General features: G+C 44.4%; 1 protein-coding gene across 1 annotated transcript in view; it reads right to left on the reverse strand.

Moving 5' to 3' along the window:
* Nucleotides 1-2,498: 2,498 nt before the first annotated feature.
* Nucleotides 2,499-20,271, reverse strand: part of LOC113011580 (zinc finger protein 271-like) — a gene marked incomplete at its 3' end in the record, with an annotated part of 30,498 nt that continues 12,725 nt past the window's right edge. The window contains exon 4 of the mRNA XM_026151126.1: nucleotides 2,499-3,158. Within this exon, the coding sequence (XP_026006911.1) occupies nucleotides 2,499-3,158 (660 nt within the window). The remainder of the gene's footprint in view (nucleotides 3,159-20,271) is intronic.

Raw genomic sequence — 20,271 nt, forward strand, 5'->3', positions numbered from 1 at the left:
GAGCTAATTTTGTGACGTGTTTCTGTAAAAACACCACAGAAGTGAATCATCAAAGTTTCCATGTGAGCTGATGATGCTGCTGCAGAGTTTCTGTGAACCTCCTGTGACCCCGCCTCCTCATACAGAGACATCTGATTGCTCTTCAAACTGCATCACGTGGACACATGTGATTGTGTGTTGTAGTATTGATCCCAATGCTGGTATCAGTCCTGGATCAATAACACTGGATGGATGCGTTCAGCATGGAGCCCCTGAGCTGTGTTACAGACAAACATGGAAACTGACAGGTCTGTGTCATTCACAGTCTGTAACACTTCTAAACAACAGAGGCTGACCCAAGTGCCTCAGAGCCAGGCACGCTCACATCACAGCTCTCTAAATAAGCCAGTTTCAAAATAAGAGCTGAAAGCTGTGTTTGCTTGTGTTAGCTTATTATTGTGGAGACTAACATTCAGTGATCATGTGTTCAGACTCATAATGATTACTCTCAGAAATCCTGATCTTTGTATTTACTGTGTGTTGGATCAATAACTGAGATTCATCGTATCACACAGAAGTGCAGCTGCTGTCATGTCCTGATGTTTCTCTGGCTCAGCAGCTTCTCCATCAGAGGTTCACATGGAGCTGATCCAGTATCTCCAGTAACTGTGTTCTGTGCCTCACTGGTTGATCCTTCTGTCTGTGTGACGTCAGTCAGATGTTGAAGTTAAACTCTGTAATCTTCACTGTGTCACAGAGTTCAGTGAGTCCCGTTATTCACAGTATCAATCAGATCATCAGAGAACAGCTGATCAGCAATCAGTGGTGCCAACAGCGCCTCCTGTGGTGAGAGGATGCAATAATGCAATGTAGCATTTTTCCACTGAACACTTGCAGTCATGGAAACTGTCTGTTGGATCTGTGTGACGTTGCTTTCTTGGTTAGAGTTCCTCACAAATGTCCAGATGATTCTTCTAATGAGGCGTCGACCATGTTTGCAGCTCTTTGGAAGAAAACGTCGCCCTTTGCCATCCTTACTTTTCTTTGACTTCTTCAAATGCAGCTGAACTCCAGCTGGTATTTTCTTGGACTTTGCAGCTGTTTCTGGTCATCAGTTCATTCCTGCAAACCTCTGAAGCTGAACAACAATGATGCTGCATTGCTGGCTGATCCCAAAAGGTTGATTCTGTTCATCTGGACGTTTTCAGAAACGTTTGCTCACTGATCAGGTGACTTCTTCAGTCTCAGCTGACTGCAGCTTTACAAGCTTACAAACAGCACATTTGCACAATGACTGAAAGCAGCAGCACCTGATATATATGATACTAATATAATACATATACATATATAATCCATACTAATGATGAAGGAACTGAGCTCACAGTCCATTGTTCATTCAGTGAACTACTCAGTTTATTTTGGGCCTCAGAAATGCTCACTCTGTTTGTACATCACTGTCAGCAATAGACTCATTCTGCTGTGTGGACAGGAACACATGTGACATCACTTCCTGTTTGTTTGTGACTGAAGAGGAAGAAGTTTACAAGGAATCATTTAGAAGAGTTTCAAACATCAACTGATTGAATCCATGAATCTGAAAACGTGTTTGTGAGTGAAAGAGACAGACATGTACAGACTGAACTATCTGTTCAACAGTCAGAGTGTTTCTGTAACAGGAGACACTCTTTACACTCCACTCAGCACAGGGACACTGAGGCACCAGGAGACCAGACTCTAAACCCAGGATAAAGAGTTTGAGTGAATGTGGTGTTGAAGGTGTGGAGGTGGATCAGAGTGTCAGAGGAGACTCTGTAGAAGGACAGAGTGCCAGCAGGACAGTCCACATACACTGCTGCTCTGTTAGAGACAGAGGAGGAGGAGGAGGAGATGGATGTTTTTATTTTATTGTGCCAGACATAACGAGGACCATCATCAGAGCAGCTCAGACTCCAGGACTGATCATTGTATCCAAACAAACAGTCACTGCCTCCTTTCCTTCTGATGCTTCTGTAACTCACTGATATATAAACTCTTCCTCTCCACTCGACCTCCCAGTAACAGCAACCAGTCAGACCATTTCTACACAGCAGGTGAGGATAAAAACCATCAAATCTGTCTGGATGATCAGGATATGACTGAACCTCCTCCACACAATGTGCCTCAATGTTATTGATATTATTATTAACATTGTTATATAATAATAAAACCTTTATAATAAAACCACTAAAAACCTTTATTCTCATGGTCCAATCATGAGTGAACTCCCCGATGAAGCCTTGTGTGCTAAAACATGTCAGAGTTTTAAAGGTTAAACATGAGTTTCCAAAACGTTTTGCTGGAGAACAATGAACTATTTGACTGAGTTTCAATCATTTACAGACGAGCAAAACCAGGACAGAGAAAAAAGGACAAAACTGACTCAGTAAAAAACAAAAGAAGATCCCATGTAGATCTGTATTATGTAGAAGTTCAGCCCAGCAACCAGTTCAGTTCAACACAAGTTTAAATGATTCTATCTGAACTCTGTGGAGCCTGATCTCAAGCTTTTTGAGTCTGACACAGAAACCAGAGGATCTTTCTGTGTCTTCAGATTCACTGTGATCCAGTGATGGGAGTGATTTCAGCCCTGAGTGATCGCGCTGATGTTTGCACAGAGCAGACAATGAGGTGAATGTTTGGGCACATTGGTAACAGTGAAACAGTTTATTAGTAACGTGGGATCGTTTGTGTTTGGAGTATGAACTGAGATTCCTGAAGCTCTTGTCACACTGGTCACAGCTGTAGTTTCCTTCCATGTGTGCACGTTCATGAATGTTACGATTACCTGAATGTGAGAAGCTTCTCTCACAGTGTCTGCACTTGTGTGGTTTCTCTCCTGTGTGGACTTGTTTGTGTGATTTAAGGTCCCTTGCAGTGGTGAAGGATGACCCACACTGATCACAGAGGTGCTTTTTAACCCCACTGTGAATCAGTTCATGTCGTTTTAACTCACTTGTTGTGGTGAAGCTTCTCCCACATTCTTTGCAGTATTTCAGTTTGTCTCCAGTGTGTCTATGTTGATGTACTTTTAGGGTCTTTTGCTGATTGAAAGTTTTTCCACAGAGGTCACAATGAAAGTCTTTCCCACCACCACAGTGATGACAGGGTTGAGAACTGGATCCATCTGTGTCGCTCTGCTTCTAAACAAAGACACAAAGACAGTGTAAGTCAGTCCTTCAACATTTGTATCCTGAACATCGCCTGAAATAAAGAGCATCTCTGCAGACGTCCAACTACATTTGACTGTTTCAGTTAACACACTCAGTTTACTGGGCTGCAATAACTACAATACTACCACCATAATACTACAGTAATACTAAAATCATAACTGAAAGGAAAATCTGAATAATCACTCAGAGCTGCTTTTCCATGCAGTAGAATTGCTAACATGCTAACACAGTTTAATGAGCAGAGTTGTTCCAAACAGTCAGGCTAAAATGACAAGATAACAATATAAATACTAGGGGTGCAACGATACTCGCATCGATATTGAACCGTTCGATACAGTGCTTTTGGTTCGTACGCATATGTATCGAACAATACAAAATTTGTAATTTATTTTATCAACTTTCCGTCTGACAATGCTGTCTGTGTTGAGCGCTCAGTGAATCTGCTTTCGACTACTCCGCCTAGGCTGCACTGTCGAACGCAGATCCACTGAGCGTTCAACACAGACAGCATTGCCAGAATGAAGAGTGCAGAGCAAGCTAGCGAGACAGAAGTTAAGCTCTCCTTGCAACATGGCAAATTGAACCTCCCCCACCCTCATTCAGATCTGGCGTTTGGAAAGTAAGTGACGGAAGTGACGAGTAAGGTAAGCGACCCATGTTGTAGGTGACGTCAGACGCCGGAGAATTGGCGGAAAAAAAAAAAAAAGCAAATGGTAGCATAGAGTTTAACAAAGGTTTTTCAAGCTTCAGTATTACCAAATATACTAATCAATTGTCATATAACTAACAACATCTGTTCTATCATCTCTAACACCCTGGAGGACAACGGGGGGTGTTTAGACGCTCTCCAAGATTACATCGACCGCTGTTTTCAAGATTTAGTAATGAAGAAGGCCCTCAGTGCATCCTCCCCGACCAAAATTGAGACGCCGTCATCGAAGAGATGTCGCCCGGCAGACTCCCCCGGTACAACATTGCCCGCCGGCAAAGACATCGTAGACATCCTGGAGTCAATCGACAAGCGATTGTCCAGTTTCAATGCGAGGCTGTCCCTGGTGGAGATTTTACACCGGGAATTTAAATCTCTGAGAGAATCCCTGGAATTCAGCCAGCAGCAGGTGGAAACGCTTGCCGCTGAAAATACCACTCTACGGGAGTTGGTCAAATCTCTCACCGATAACGTGACCCAGCTGAACATTGAAAATAAAAAAATAAAAGAGTCCGTTATCGATCTACAAGCCCGTAGCATGAGAGATAGTCTTGTGTTTTCTGGTATTCCAGAATCTGCCGGAGAGGACGCGGAGGCAACGGTGAACAGCTTCATTAAAGTCCACCTGAAGCTGCCGGAGGACACCGTAAAGAACATCGACTTCCATAGAGTACATCGCTTGGGGGGCGTGAGGTCGCGGACCGGGAGACCACGGCCTATTGTGGCCAAATTCGGTCAATTCAAACAGAAGGAACAGGTGAAGAGTTGCGGCAGAGAGCTGAAAGGAACGGACTTCAGCGTGAACGACCAGTTCCCCAAAGAGATCCTGGAACGATGCAAGGTCCTGTTCCCAGTTCGACGTAGCTTCATCCAGAAAGGCTCCCGTGCTGTCATCGCCGTGGACGGACAGCTCTACCGACCCCGGCACCACACCGTGGTTATATTGACTCTCTTTCTTGGCTCTCGGTGAAGGCGGTCGCACTTTTCTCCTCTCCTCCTTCCCCTTATCTTCCCTGCTTAGCCTCTTGTGTCCTGTCTTGTCTCGCGTGCACTATTTTTCCCTCGAACAGTCTCTCACTGTCGTTCTCTAAAACCTAACAGAGAATTATGGATTTGATCAACTGGTCTCTGAATGCTATTGACACCCTCTTCTCAACGAGAAGTCTGGGCTCGGGAGAGCCCGAGTGCCCTGGAGGGACTTTCCCTGCCGGATACACGATGGATGGGTGGCAGACCTGGAGGATCTTGTGCCTGGCGGGACTGTCTATCGAGGACGCTGAGGATATTTACCTATTCGGAACCATGATAACAGGGTTCTTGCTGATCGGAGCTGGCTTGGCCCTGACTTATCGGAGAAATAAGAGAGCGGAATCAGCTGTTCAAACCCCCCCTAAGCTGACCGCTGGAATTGAAGCGATGGGACGAGGCGCGGCCTCCCACACCGAACGCAGCATGGTTAACACCTTGGAGACGCTTACAGCTGCCGTGAAGACTCAAACTAACACCATTGAGCGTATGATGGGATACATCAGAGAGGGGCCTGCTCACAATAACACCCTTGAGCGAAAGTTGGATAACATCGCAGAACGGTTCACTGCAGCTGTGGGGTCTCAGAACCAAAAGAACGAGAACACCACGGAACAGAAGCTTGATACCATCATGGGGAGGCTCGCGGCTCTCCAACGGGAAATCGAGGCCCCAGTGTCAGAGTGCTAAATTCGCTGCTCGCATAAAGGAGAAATCAACAATATTCTACATTTGGACACCACGGCGCCAGCTGCTCAGGCCCAAGGCTGGAGCCCACCAAAACAACTCCCTGATAACGACTGTGTGATGACTATTCTTCCCATCCCATGAAGGACACCTGGATCGGCTGGAGGACTGTTTACTTAGCCTGATAGGCCGAAGGACACTGTCTCAGCTGAACTCTGGACACGCACACACATACACTTACACTGATAAGCACGCACTCATCCCCCCTCCCTTCCCAACGCCTTCGATGCTTGTTTCCTGCGAGGGAACACGGCGGGTCTGCGTGCCGCGCTGGAATGGTAGCGCTGTGCGGGGCGGCTGCTGTGTTCGCTTCGGATTACCCCTCACCCCCCTCCCACCCCTGTGGCTTGTCATGTCTTCACAATGTTGTGCTGTGGACATTTATGTGCTTTTTGTGCAGAGGAGTTTTTTTGTTTCCTGTTCTCATGCTGTCCTACCATGGAATCATAGCATGAGTAGGGGTCTCTTTTTTTCCTCTTGTACTTTCCCCACTGTAGTGTATATTTCAATGTTTTTCTGATTCTATCAATCTCCGACCTGTATCCCCATGTAATGTTTGTGTTATATTAGTGCGCATGCGCCAACCAGCGTGCAGCCTGTTACAGTCGCTCCTGCTTTTCTCTTAGTTTAGCTTTTTTTTTCCTTACGTATTCTTTTTTTTCCTGACTTGTATTTTCCTCCGTTTTCTATCTCTTACTCAATCATGTGGATTGAGAGAGTTTTTGTTCTTCTGGTGGCCGTGGAACTGTTACTTTTATCAAGGAACGGGACCGCGGCACATCTCCTACACGCACGGACTGTTTACTCCAGAGATCAGCTGATCGCCCTGATGCCGGCCGGCTCGCTGGCCAGGCCCGCAGAAGTACCAGCTGAAATTTGGAGGAAAACACATCGGGGATGCAGAGGTCAAGGACAGAAGAGAAGAAAAAAGGTGACGGTGAGACAGCGGAGGCTCGAAGCGAGGAGGAGGTTTAAACCGTGTCTGCCGTCTATCGTGATGGGTAATGTGCGATCGTTGGCAATTAAAATCGACGAGCTCTCAGCACTGGTACGGAGTCAGAGGGAATACCGAGAGTGTAGCCTGATGTGTTTCACCGAATCATGGATGCACCAGGACATTCCCGATGAGAATGCTTCCGTGGAAGGCTTCCACACTGTTCGGGCGGACAGGGACAGCATCGCTAGCGGTAAGCGTAAAGGAGGTGGGCTTGCTGTTTTAGTTAACAACCGGTGGTGTAACCCTGCCAACATAACAATCAAAGAAAGGATTTGTTGCCCGGACACTGAACTGTGTGCTGTTGGACTCAGGCCGTATTATTTACCCAGGGAATTCTCTCACGTCATCTTGGTGGCTGTTTATGTTCCCCCCTCTGCTAACCCCACAGCTGCATGTGACACTATCCACTCTGCCATAGCTCGGCTACAGACTCAGCACCCGAGTGCCTTTATTGTGATCTCGGGTGACTTCAACCATGTATCACTGGACAATACACTACCAACATTCAAACAATATGTGGACTGTCCCACCAGGGGAGAGAAAACTTTAGACTTACTGTATGCTAACGTCAAGGATGCATACAGCTCCTCCTCCCTCCCCCCACTTGGTAGGTCAGATCATAACCTGATTCACCTCACCCCCCGCTATGTGCCAATTGTGAGGAGGGAACCTGTGACCACCAGGACTGTCAGGAGGTGGTCAGAGGAGGCCTTAGCAGAACTACAGGGCTGTTTCGAGGTGACCGACTGGGAAACACTCTGTGAGCCTCACGCCGAGGACATCAATGGGCTTACTGAGTGTATCACAGACTACATAACTTTCTGCACCGACTCCATTGTTCCAGCTCAGACTGTTCATTGTTACCCAAATAACAAGCCGTGGGTGACTAAGGACATCAAAGCCCTCCTCAACAACAAGAAGAGGGCTTTCAGAGGGGGCAACAAAGAGGAGGTGAGGAAGATCCAGGTGTTACTAAAGGACAAGATCAGAGAGGCTAAGGACAATTACAGGAGGAAGCTGGAGTGGAAACTCCAGCAGAACAGCATGAGAAAGGTGTGGAGGGGCATGAAGACCATCACTGGATTCAGGCCAACCAACAGCAGGGGAACTGAGGGAGGTGAGAATAGAGCCGACGAGTTGAATCTGTTTTTCAATAGATTTGACACCACAGTGTCTGCTCCCACCCCCACAACCTCACCTGTAGTCAGCCTGGAATCCAGAGCCACACCACTGTGCCAGCCTCTCTCTTCACATGTTGCCTCCTGTGAGAGTCCTGACACCCCTCCCCCACCCATCACCTTCACTCAATACCAGGTTGAGATGCAAATGAGGAGACTTCACTCAGGCAAGTCTGCTGGACCAGACGGAGTGAGTCCCCTTGTCCTCAAAACCTGTGCCCCCCAGCTGTGTGGAGTCTTTCATAAACTGTTTATGCTGAGTCTGAGTCTGCAGAGGGTCCCGGTGATGTGGAAGACATCATGCCTCGTCCCTGTACCAAAGACGCCACGTCCCAGTGGCCCCCAGGATTACAGGCCCGTGGCATTGACCTCCCACATCATGAAGACCCTGGAAAGGCTCATCCTGGACCAGCTGCGACCCATAGTAAGACCACACCTGGATCCCCTTCAGTTCGCTTATCAGCCTCGTCTCGGAACTGAGGACGCCATCATCTACCTGCTCAATCGTGTCTACACCCATCTGGACCAGCCGGCGAGCACTGTGAGGGTCATGTTTTTTGACTTTTCCAGTGCTTTCAACACCATCAGGCCGACCCTCCTGGGTGATAAGTTAGCAGCGATGCAGGTGGATGCTTCTCTGGTGTCCTGGATTGTTGATTACCTGATAGGAAGACCACAATATGTACGTCTCCCACAGTGTGTGTCTGACAAGGTGATCAGCAACACAGGGGCACCACAGGGGACTGTCCTCTCCCCCTTCCTCTTCACCCTCTACACCACAGACTTCAGCCACTGCACAGAGACCTGCCATCTTCAGAAGTTCTCTGATGACTCTGCGGTGGTTGGATGCATCAGCAGGGATGATGAGACAGAGTACCGGGCTGTGGTCGACTCCTTTGTCACGTGGTGTGAGCAGAATCATCTGCAGCTCAACGTGGCAAAGACCAAGGAACTGATCGTGGACTTCAGGAAGACCAGGAAACACTTGACCCCTGTTTCAATTCAGGGGGTCAGTGTTGACATTGTGGAGGACTATAAATACCTTGGAGTACACATTGACAATAAACTGGACTGGGCTAAAAACACCACAGCACTTTACAGGAAGGGCCAGAGTCGTCTCTATTTTTTGAGGCGACTGAGGTCCTTCAACATCTGCCAGAAAATGCTGAGGATTTTCTATGAGTCTGTTGTGGCCAGTGCGATCCTCTATGCTGTTGCATGCTGGGGGAGCAGGCTGAGGGTCGCAGATGCCAACAGACTTAATAAACTAATCCGTAAGGCCAGCAATGTTGTGGGGATGGAGCTGGACTCCCTCAAGGTGGTGTCGGAGAGGCGGATGCTGTCCAAGATAAAGACAATGTTGGATAACACCTCCCACCCACTCCATGACATGCTGGTCAGTCACAGGAGCACGTTCAGTGAGAGACTGAGATTACCGAAAAGCACCACTGAACGACACAGGAAATCATTCCTGTCTGTGGCCATCTCCCTGTACAACGCATCCACTTAACACACTGTTTGCTGCTACAACTACACGTTTCTTTTCGAACTATTTATTTATGAGTGACTTATGTATGTATGTATGTATATATATGTATATATTGTACTATTCTTAGTTAGTGTATTGTCTGTCTTGTCTTAATGTTGGTTTAAAATGGAGCACTGTAACAAAAAATAATTTCCCCCAGGGATCAATAAAGTATTCTGATTATGATTCTGATATATGTACGGTCGGGGGGGGGGGGGGGGGGGGTCCCATTTCACTGCAGGGCAACCTGCATGTGACGAATAAAAGCTTGATTGATTGATTGATTCCAGATAAGAACCCGCTACACTCTTTTCTTATTCATTCACACTTTCTCCTCTAAAATGGGTTTAACCTAGTAATATCAGTAGGATGTCATAGCAGATATAACACCGTCACCCTCCGTCATTACTTTAATTGGAATGTTTCTGTTTCGTTTCCTTTTTTTGTTGTTGCTCACAGTTCATGTGGTTTCTTTCTTTCTCTTGTCTTTCACTGCTGTGGTCACCTACTTCCCCACTCACCTACAAACAACACCCTCTATTTCTCCATATTTTCACAACACGATCACGCAAACACATCCGCTCAACGGCAGCACATTCACAACAGCCTCACAGCACGCACAGACTTGCAGGACACATAACACAAGCCACGCTTGTTCATATTAGTGAATATTCACACACATAGTCAGACTTATGGAGCCTCTCACCACACTTTTTTTTCTCTCTCTCTCTCTTTCTCTTTACAAACAAGGGATGTTTCCACACTCTCTCCACCTGTCTAAACGAAACACCCAGCGTACATCATTAGACATACACACACAATTATGGGCATGCTAAGGTTTGTCACATTGAATGTAAATGGAGCTGGCACCAGAGGAAAGAGGTTAAAGATATTTAACCAGCTTAAAAAACTACAGGCAGATGTTGTTTTATTACAAGAAACTCACAGACCTGTCACAGGTTTAAACGAACTTAAAACACCTGAGTTTCCTAACGTGTTTGCAGCCTGTTATAATTCTAGACAACAGGGAGTAGCAATTTTAATACATAAAAATGTTAATTTTACAGTACTCGATACAGTTATAGATCCAGAGGGTAGATTTCTAATTATTAAACTATCAATATTGAACAAAAAACTATGTATTGTTAGTATATATGGTCCAAATGTTGATGAACCCTCATTCTTCCACGGATTTTTTAGTACACTCTCTGAACACCTCGATTGCGCACTCATTCTTGGCGGTGACCTCAACCTTGGACTAAATGAAGAAATGGATAGGCTCAACACAACAGGAACTCAGCGCAATTGGCAATCCACAAATATAATCAAACAGTATATGAGCGACTTTGGCCTTCGCGATGCATGGCGCTCCCTTCCCCCCAACAGTAAGGAATATACTTTTTTCTTGCATGTTCATCACTCTTACTCTCGTCTGGATTATTTTTTGGTCAGCAGCTCACTGCTGAGCGACATTTCAGACACTGAGATTCATCCTATAGCTGTCAGCGATCATGCTTCTGTATCTTTAACACTAATGCACAAGAATAATACTACGCCAAGTAAAAACTGGAGATTTAATACATCACTGCTTAAAGATGAAGACTTTATTAAATATTTTAAAAAGGAATGGACTTCATATTTAGATTTTAATGACACTCCCGGAATATCTGCTTCTGTTCTATGGGAAGCAGGGAAAGCTGTGATGAGAGGTAAAATAATTTCTTTCTCATCACACAAAAAGAAAGAAGAAAACAAATATATTCAGGAATTAGAAAAAACCATCAAATCACTAGAAGAAGCCTACGCGTGCGACCAAGATCAGGAAACATTGAACAAAATACGCAAGACAAAACTAGAATTAAATGAAACTATTAATAAAAAAAAAACAAAACACAATTCCTTATACAAAGACTTCGCTTGCAGAATTTTGAACACAGTAACAAATCAGGTCGATTTCTAGCCAACCAGTTAAAAATAAAGAAAGAAAAAAACAACTATATGTGCTGCTAAAGATTTATCGGGGAACACAATATATGACCCTGGAAGAATAAACAACATTTTTAGGGATTTCTATGAAACTTTATACTCACCACAAATAAACCCATCTAAAAATGAAATTGACCTGTTTCTTGACAACTTTACTCTTCCAAAATTACTAGACAGTCAAGCAATGGAACTGGATTCGCCACTGACGCCAAGTGAATTCCAGGAAGCCCTGATAAGTATGCCCAATAATAAGGCTCCAGGTCCAGACGGCTTCCCTGCAGAATTCTACAAAGAATTCTGGACAATTCTGGCACCAGTATTCCACGGAATGTTGCAGGAAATCGAGGAAAATGGCAGACTACCACCAAACATGAATTCTGCCAATATTAGTCTCCTGCTAAAACCAGGCAAAGACCCTTTATTTCCCTCAAGCTATCGTCCAATTTCTCTTTTAAATGTAGACCTTAAAATAATCTGCAAAGCTCTCTCAAAGAGATTAGAGAAAATAACCCCCCTCTTAATTCATCCTGACCAAACTGGTTTCATAAAAGGTCGGCACTCCTCAACAAACACTCGTAGATTACTTAATTTAATAGACTACTCATACAATAAAAACATCGAAACCATAATATTATCTCTAGATGCAGAAAAAGCATTTGACAGAGTTAACTGGAAATTTTTATTCGCAACTTTACACAAATTTGGTTTTGGAAACTCTTTCATAAACTGGATAAGAATATTATACAATTCCCCAACAGCTCGTATCAGAACAAATGACCAGACATCCTCCAGCTTCTGTCTCCTGAGGGGCACCAGACAGGGATGCCCACTCTCTCCTTCACTTTTTGCAATTTTTATCGAACCTGTAGCAGCAGCATTTAGACAGGCTACAACAATTAAGGGCATAAAATGTAAGAACATAGAACATAAAATCAGTCTCTATGCGGATGATGTGTTGCTTTTTCTGCAAAACACACAAACCAACCTCTCTGAGGTAATTACTCTAATAAACTGGTTTTCAAGAGTTTCAGATTATTCAATTAACTGGCCAAAATCTACAGTTCTCCCCATTAACTGCTCCTTCCATAATACTTCCTCTGCCCCACTGCAATCCGGAACTATTAAATATTTAGGTATTAATGTTTCTCCTAAGCTTTCAGACTTAACTAAATTAAACCACATCCCACTTCTAAAGAAAGTAGAAGGCGATCTGACTAGATGGAAATCTTTACCCATATCACTCATGGGAAGGGTCGCCACTATAAAAATGATGATCTTGCCAAAAATAAATTACTTATTTTTGATGATCCCTAACAAACCATCACAAGATTGGTTCAGATCTCTGGATTCATATATTTCCAAATTCCTTTGGAAAGATAAACCCCCGCATATCAGCTTAAAAATGCTACAAAAAAAAGGGATAGAGGAGGATTAGAACTGCCTAATTTTCACCAATACTTCTTAGCCAACAGGCTTCAGTTCATCTCGGAATTGTTAAAACATACCTTCTTAGATGAGCCCTGGCTAGATGTTGAACAGGCACTATGCAAGGATCTAGAGATTTCAGACCTACCATTTATTAGCTCAAACATCAAAAGACATGAATGCTTTAAAAGTATCAACATCAGCTTTTCTCTGACAGCATGGTGGGAGTTTCTAAAAATAACGAAGTCTTCATTAATCCCATGCAAACGTACACCTATCTGGAATAACCCTGACATATTACAAAACAATAATATGATTAATTTCCCAGAATGGAGTTGTAAAGGAATTAAACACTTAGAACATACATTAGAGGGAACAGAATTTATTCCATTTGACAGACTAGTTGCACAATATGGGATCAACAAGAAAAGATTTTTAGAATATCAACAAATTAAATCCATAATAAAAAAGAAATTTAACCTCAGTCAAGTTGAATTACAAACACCACCAAGTGCGGCACATTTCCTTACTCTTAAATCCCCCAAATTATTATCTAAAATATACAGAACACTTTCTAAATTAGATGAATCAATATCACTTCCTATTGCAAAGTGGGAAGCAGATTTATCAGTCAGTTTAGACCAAAACTTCTGGTCTCAGGTATGCTTAAAAACCTTTAAATTGATTAAAAATCCCAGTCTGCAATTAATACAATACAAAATACTACATAGAGTGCAGTATACAGGTCATCGGATGTTCAAGATAGGCTTTACATCTTCCAACAACTGCTCACACTGTCAAGGCAATACACCAGACAATTACATTCATGCTCTTTGGTTCTGTCCACCAGTGCAGAAGTTTTGGCGCGAGATATGTGAAGACTTATCAAAATGTCTGAAATGTAACATTCCAACTTCCCCCTTAGTGTGTTTGTTGGGCAGCTTAGATAATGTCACTTCAGAAAAGAATATAGCCCATATGGTTTTCACTGCCCTATGCATAGCCAAGAAAACTGTCCTCATGAACTGGAAAAATAAAAACAATCTTAATTCTAACCAATATAGAAATTATCTATTAGATTACATTAGTCTTGATACAGCCTCTGCCACCACATCAGATCAATTGCTCTGGGCTCCTTTGATCAGCTCCATCACCTAGTGGGGGTGGGGGGGGTCATAGTTTGGTCCCGCCTTCACTGTTGTGATTGGTGTGGGGGTAGGGACAGGCTTAGGGCGTCGGGGGGTTCCCCGGAGGCATCTTCCTTGGGGGGCTCAACCCGGGGTAGCGGTCATGTCCGGTTGGGGGCTCTTCTGGCTCTCAGGTGACTGTTTCCTCGTGGCTGCGTGCAGCGGGGCTAAGGGAGGGTCTTTGCTGACGGACGTGGGTTACTGACCTGGTAGCCTGGCTGCCCCTGGGTGGGTCCGGGATGGGCGTGAGGTTCTGGGGGCGCTCCGTCTCTGGGCTGGGGCCCTGGCCGGGCCTCGGGGCCTTGGATCCTGGTTGGTGTGTTGCCGGGGTTGAGGGCGGGTGGGTGCATGGGGGCCCATCCCTGGCGCAGGGTGCCGCTGGTGCGTCGAGCCACCTGGGGGGCTCTTCAACTGGTGGGGGAGATTGTCACACCTTGCAGGAGCTTTCCTCTCCTCAGGAACTCTCTGCAGGAGGGGGAGATACAGGAGAGGTGGAGGAAGATCTCAGCCTGGGTGTCTATTGTCTCATGTAGTCTGGAAGATGAGTGGATGGTGGGGTGGGTGCAGTTTTCTCTGTGGTGGGGTTGGGTGGACTGTCCCGGGGCTGGGGGGCGCTGCTGCGCTGGGTCCCGGTCTGGATGGGCCTGGGCCCCCTTTCCTTGGCGGGTCGCGGAGTATGGGAGTGCCTACTGGGGTCAGCGGGGGAGCTGGCCCCGGGTAGGGGTTACCTGCCCCTCCCTTCCTTCGCTCCCCATCTCCAGCTGCCTCCCTCTTCCCGCTCCACCACAACCACCCACACATGCAGGGCCTTGGAGTAGGGGTATGTCACCAGGGTGCAGAGGAGGCTACCCCCCACCCCTCTGTCCCCTTCTGGCTGCCTCTGCCTCAATTTTATCCCACATCTTAGACAATCACATTACTCACACTCTCATTACACATACATATAGGATCTTGGGGGTGGGCACGATACACGGAGTCTAAATTACCATCAGGGTTGTACACCTCACCCCTGGCGTCGTTGCCCACCTCTCAATTTTAAATACACGTGCGACATTGAGGGCTAGCAGGAGGGACTATGCGCTTACCTGCTCCTCTCTGGCAGGTAACTCCATGCCCTCCTGGGTTTTAAATGCACCTTAGAACACACATGCATCAACACTACAAAGATGCGGGTGGAGGGAGGCTTGGAGTCTTCTCTCACCCCCATTCTCTGCGGCCTGCTGGAGCGGGGGGGCTAGGAGGAGTTGGCCATCCGACTGCAGTCTGGAGTGTGGGGCCTCCCTGCTGCTGCGGAGTCGGGGCGGTCTGCCTCTCCCCACCACAGGGAAAAGGGTAACACCACCTGGGTCTGGGTGCAGTTCCCCCCTCCAGGGGCAAGGGTACCTAGACCTGGTTCGTAGAGTACGCTTGGGGAGTGTGTACAGCGTCTCTTTATGTCCCAACCACATTGGTTGAGTGTGGAGTAAGTGCATATGAGAGCATGAGGGTGGGAATGGATGTTTGTGTCTGTGTGTTCCTGTATGTCTGTGTCTATATGTCAGGTTGGGTATCAGACGCCACATCTCTGATAAGCTGTTGTTACAATTTATTTAATATTACTTTCTACACCAGGATCTTTTTCTATGTAGCTGACGGCTGGTAACTGTGCAGGGGCGAATCTAGCAAAGTTTAACCAGGGGGGCCGATGCTAACTGGGGAAAAGGGGGCACAAAGACATACTTTTCTTTCTTATTCTCATTTAAAATGTCGAGCTTTTAATAAATAATTATCTGACACCCAAAGTTTTAATTTGATGTAAAATGAATAGAAGTCAATTACTGTATATAGTGACTATTAAGTCTAATATATATACCCTAGTAAGCTATAGTACTTTTTCCTTTGGGAAGGTACCATCTGTGCAGTCTGCAATTTGTTGAAGAAAGATGTTGAATCTATTTAATATTTCTTGAAAAATAATTGATTTCTGTGCATTTTTTTTTCACACTGCATCAAATTAAGGTTGATTACGTCGATTAAGCATCATGGGGTGGCGCGTGAGGGGTGGTTACCTATTTTTTATTTATTTATTTTTGTTGTTGCTGGGAGTTGGAACCCTATTAGTTAGGTTGCTTAATATTTACGCTAAGTACTCTTTAAAATACCAGAATAGGGAGGATGGTGTAGGTTTAAGTTTATTAAACCTCCAACTTGTTTTATTCCATACGTTATCCATCTGTGCTTGGTGCCAAGGCTGAGATAAACGAGGAGTTATCTCATAAAGAGGAACAAACAGTACTCCAAGAACAGACAAAGCCCAGCAGAAACCTTGAGGAGGAGCTCCATTTGCCCCCACCCGGGAAGAGCCTCAGAAAGGCAAGAAAAGGGGTCCCTATTTGCCTCCAACTCTCTCAACAACACCAACGACCAGGACAAGGGACCACAACCTTCCCCAGTCCCCCAAACCCCTGACAGGCCATCACCCTCCTCCCCCTCCCTTTCTCCCTCCCCCCCACACCTGAAATTCACTGAGGAGATGATGGAGCGGGTCAATGCTGGGCTCAGATCTACCCCCCGTCCCAATCCCTTTTTGTCCCCCATAAACCCCCCACCAGAGCGGCCAAAGGTTCGCCATCGAGCCCCACCCTCAACAGAGCAATCGAAGTCACATTGCCCAGCCTCGCCCCCCTTAGTTCCTCCTTACCACCTTCACGCTCTGTCTCCGCAGTCTGATGTGTGATGTGTGAAGGGTCCGGGCTATGAGGATTATGGCAGTGGTGACTTTTCCCAGGAGAAGCTGGGACCCTGTTTACTAGAAGGTTTTAAAATCTCTGTACTTTTAGGTGACAGAAGGAGACATGTGGCCTGGTCAAAACACAGAGAGGTGCACTCTAAAAGATCTTTAAACATAGTAAACATACCTTGTGTGCCACAGACTGCTCCCAAACACGAGGGGACAAGTAATGCCTCTAAAACACTTAAGTTGGCTTTATTAAACGTTAGATCTTTAGCTGGGAAAACATTTTTAATTAATGATTTAATCACTGAGCACAGCCTTGATTTTATGTTTTTAACTGAAACTTGGTTGGACCAAAGTAACAGTGGAGCTGTTCTCATCGAGACGACCCCTCCTAACTACAGTTTTATCAGTGAGGCCAGGGTGAGCAGGAGAGGAGGAGGGGTTGCTGTCTTATTTAATGAATCATTTCAATGTAAGCAGCTATCTCCTGGAATTTTTCAGTCTTTTGAATATGTGGCTTTACAGCTGAAGGCCCCATCCAAAGTTGTGTTTCTTAATGTTTACAGGCCTCCCAAATACTGCACAGACTTTTTTAATGACCTCAGTGAACTGCTGTCTGTGATCTGTGTTGATTTTGACTGTGTAATTATTGTTGGGGATTTTAACATTCATGTGGACAACCCTCAGGACAAAGGGACTAAAGACCTGAGTAACACTCTGGGCAACTTTGGGCTGACTCAGCATGTAACAGAGGCCACACATAATAGAGGACACACTCTTGACCTACTGATCTCCAAAGGCCTGAGCATTTCAAAGGTTACTGTGTCTGATGTGGGCCTGTCTGATCATTACTGTGTTTTCTTTGAAAGTAAAATCTCAGCCCACACAAATATATCAACAACAGTGATCACAAAACGGTGTATAACTGAACACAGTAGTGCAATTTTTAACCAGGTCTTCCCATTAACACCTGACCTGTCCAGAGGGTCAGTCAATGAGCTCGTCAATAGCTTCAATGCTAACATGTTAAATGTAATGGACACTATTGCTCCCATTAAGGTGAAGGTTATCTCTGGAAGGAAAAAGTCTCCATGGAGAAACTCCACACTGGTGAAAAATGAAAAAAGAGAGTGTAGGAAAGCTGAGCGCAGATGGAGAAAAACAAACCTCCAGGTTCATTATGACATTTATAAAGAGAAACTTCACAATTATAATTTACAACTGAGGAATGCAAGGAGGTCCTACTTCTCTGACATCATCACTAAAAACAGCCATAATGCTCGGGTCTTATTTTCTACAGTTGACAGGCTAACGAACCCTCCTGTGTCAGTGGCAGCTGAACTTCATTCGACCATGGCCTGCAATGACTTTGCCAAATTCTTCACAGAAAAAATCCAAAAAATTAGACAAGCAATTGGTACATCAACAGCAGATCCAGGATATGTACTGTGTCCACCAAAAAACTGTTTAAACACCATGAAACAGTTTCACCCGATTAACAGCAAAGACCTGGAGGACATCTTAGGTCAACTGAACTCCTCCTCCTGCTGTTTAGATGTCCTGCCAACAAGTTTTTCAAAAAGGTCTCAAAGACTTTAGAGTCACACCTGTTACAGATCGTCAACTTTTCTTTATTATCTGGTGTGTTTCCAGAATCACTAAAAACTGCTGTAATCAAACCTATACTGAAAAAGGACAATCTTGACAAGACACAAATGAACAACTACAGGCCGATCTCAAATCTCCCATTTTTAAGTAAGATCATTGAAAAAGCAGTTTCTCAACAGCTCAGTTACTTCTTAAAACAGAATAATTGCTACGATGCCTTCCAGTCAGGTTTTAGACAGAACCACAGCACTGAAACCGCTCTGACCAAAGTGTTTAATGACATATGTCTGAATACAGACAGTGGAAAAATGTCAGTCCTAGTTTTACTGGATCTCAGTGCAGCATTTGATACAGTTGACCACAACATATTACTCAAACGACTGGAGAACTGGGCAGGTCTTTCAGGAACTGTACTAAACTGGTTCAAAACATACTTAGAAAACAGGAAATACTTTGTATCAATAGGTAACTTCACATCTGCGCAGACAAGTATCACATGTGGAGTTCCCCAAGGTTCCATCTTGGGACCCCTTCTGTTTAACATTTACATGCTCCCACTGGCACAGATTATAAACAACAACAAAATAAACTATCACAGCTATGCAGATGACACACAAATATATATCACAATGTCACCAGGAGACCGAGGCCATGTACAGGCTCTTGGTAAATGCATTGAGGAAATCAATGACTGGTTGTGCCACAATTTTCTCCAGCTAAACAAAAACAAAACTGAGGTAATAGTCTTTGGCGCCAAAGAAAAACGATTACAGGTCACCAGAGAACTTCAATCTATACATCTAAAAACCACAAACCAGGCGAGAAATTTGGGTGTAATGATGGATGCAGACCTAAACTTAGAAAAACACATTAAGACAATAACAAAGTCAGCTTACTATCAAGAATATTTCAAGGATAAAAGATCTGATGTCTCAACAGGACCTGGAAAAACTAGTCCATGCATTCATCTTTAGTAGGCTTGATTACTGTAACAGCATCTTTACAGGTCTACCTAAAAAAATCAGTCAGACAACTACAGCTCATTCAGAACTCTGCTGCTCGAGTCCTCACTAAGACCAAAAAAGTGGACCACATCAGTCCAGCTCTGAGGTCTTTACACTGGCTGCCTGTCCGTCAGAGGATAGACTTTAAAGTTCTGATGCTGGCCTATAAAGCTCTGAATGGTTTAGGACCAAAATACATCAATGACCCCCTGACCCAGTATGAACCTTCCAGATCCCTCAGGTCATCTGGATCCGGTCTTTTATCAGTTCCCAGAGTCAGAACCAGACACGGAGAAGCTGCATTCAGCTTTTATGCTCCTTAAATCTGGAACAAACTCCCAGAAAGCCTCAGATCAGCTGAAACACTCAGTTTATTTAAATCCAGGTTGAAGACTCACCTGTTCTCAGCTGCATTTGAATAAAGCACCAAATCCACACTTTTAAGCTTAAATTTCAAAACTTACATTTAACTACTGATTTTATCTACTGTTCTGATTTTATCTGTTTTGATTTTATATACTGTTTTGTTTGTTTGTTTGTTAATTAGTTAGTTAGTTTATTTGCTTGTTTTAATCAATTTTAAATCATGCTTTTTATTTGTTTCTGTTTCTAATGTCTCTGTAAAGCACTTTGAATCACCTTGTTGTTGAATTGTGCTATACAAATAAACTTGCCTTGCCTTGCCTATTAGATTGATCAGTATTGCTGAACTATGAAATATTTTTTTTGTATACAGGTATAACAGAATAGTTTTAGTGTAGTTGTTGTTTTAAACTTGATTATGAACTTGCAGACTTTCAAAATGCAGCAAGATATTTAAAAAACAGTTTTGTTGATTAAAAAACACTATATCAGATTCATATCAGTATCGGCAGATATCCAAATTTATGATATCGGTATTGGACATAAAAAAGTGGTATCGTGCCATCTCTAATTTATAATAAAGGTCAATCAAATGGACCAATATGGCAA

Source organism: Astatotilapia calliptera, chromosome 19 (assembly GCF_900246225.1).
Source record: "Astatotilapia calliptera chromosome 19, fAstCal1.2, whole genome shotgun sequence".
In the NCBI taxonomy this organism is placed as follows: domain Eukaryota; kingdom Metazoa; phylum Chordata; class Actinopteri; order Cichliformes; family Cichlidae; genus Astatotilapia; species Astatotilapia calliptera.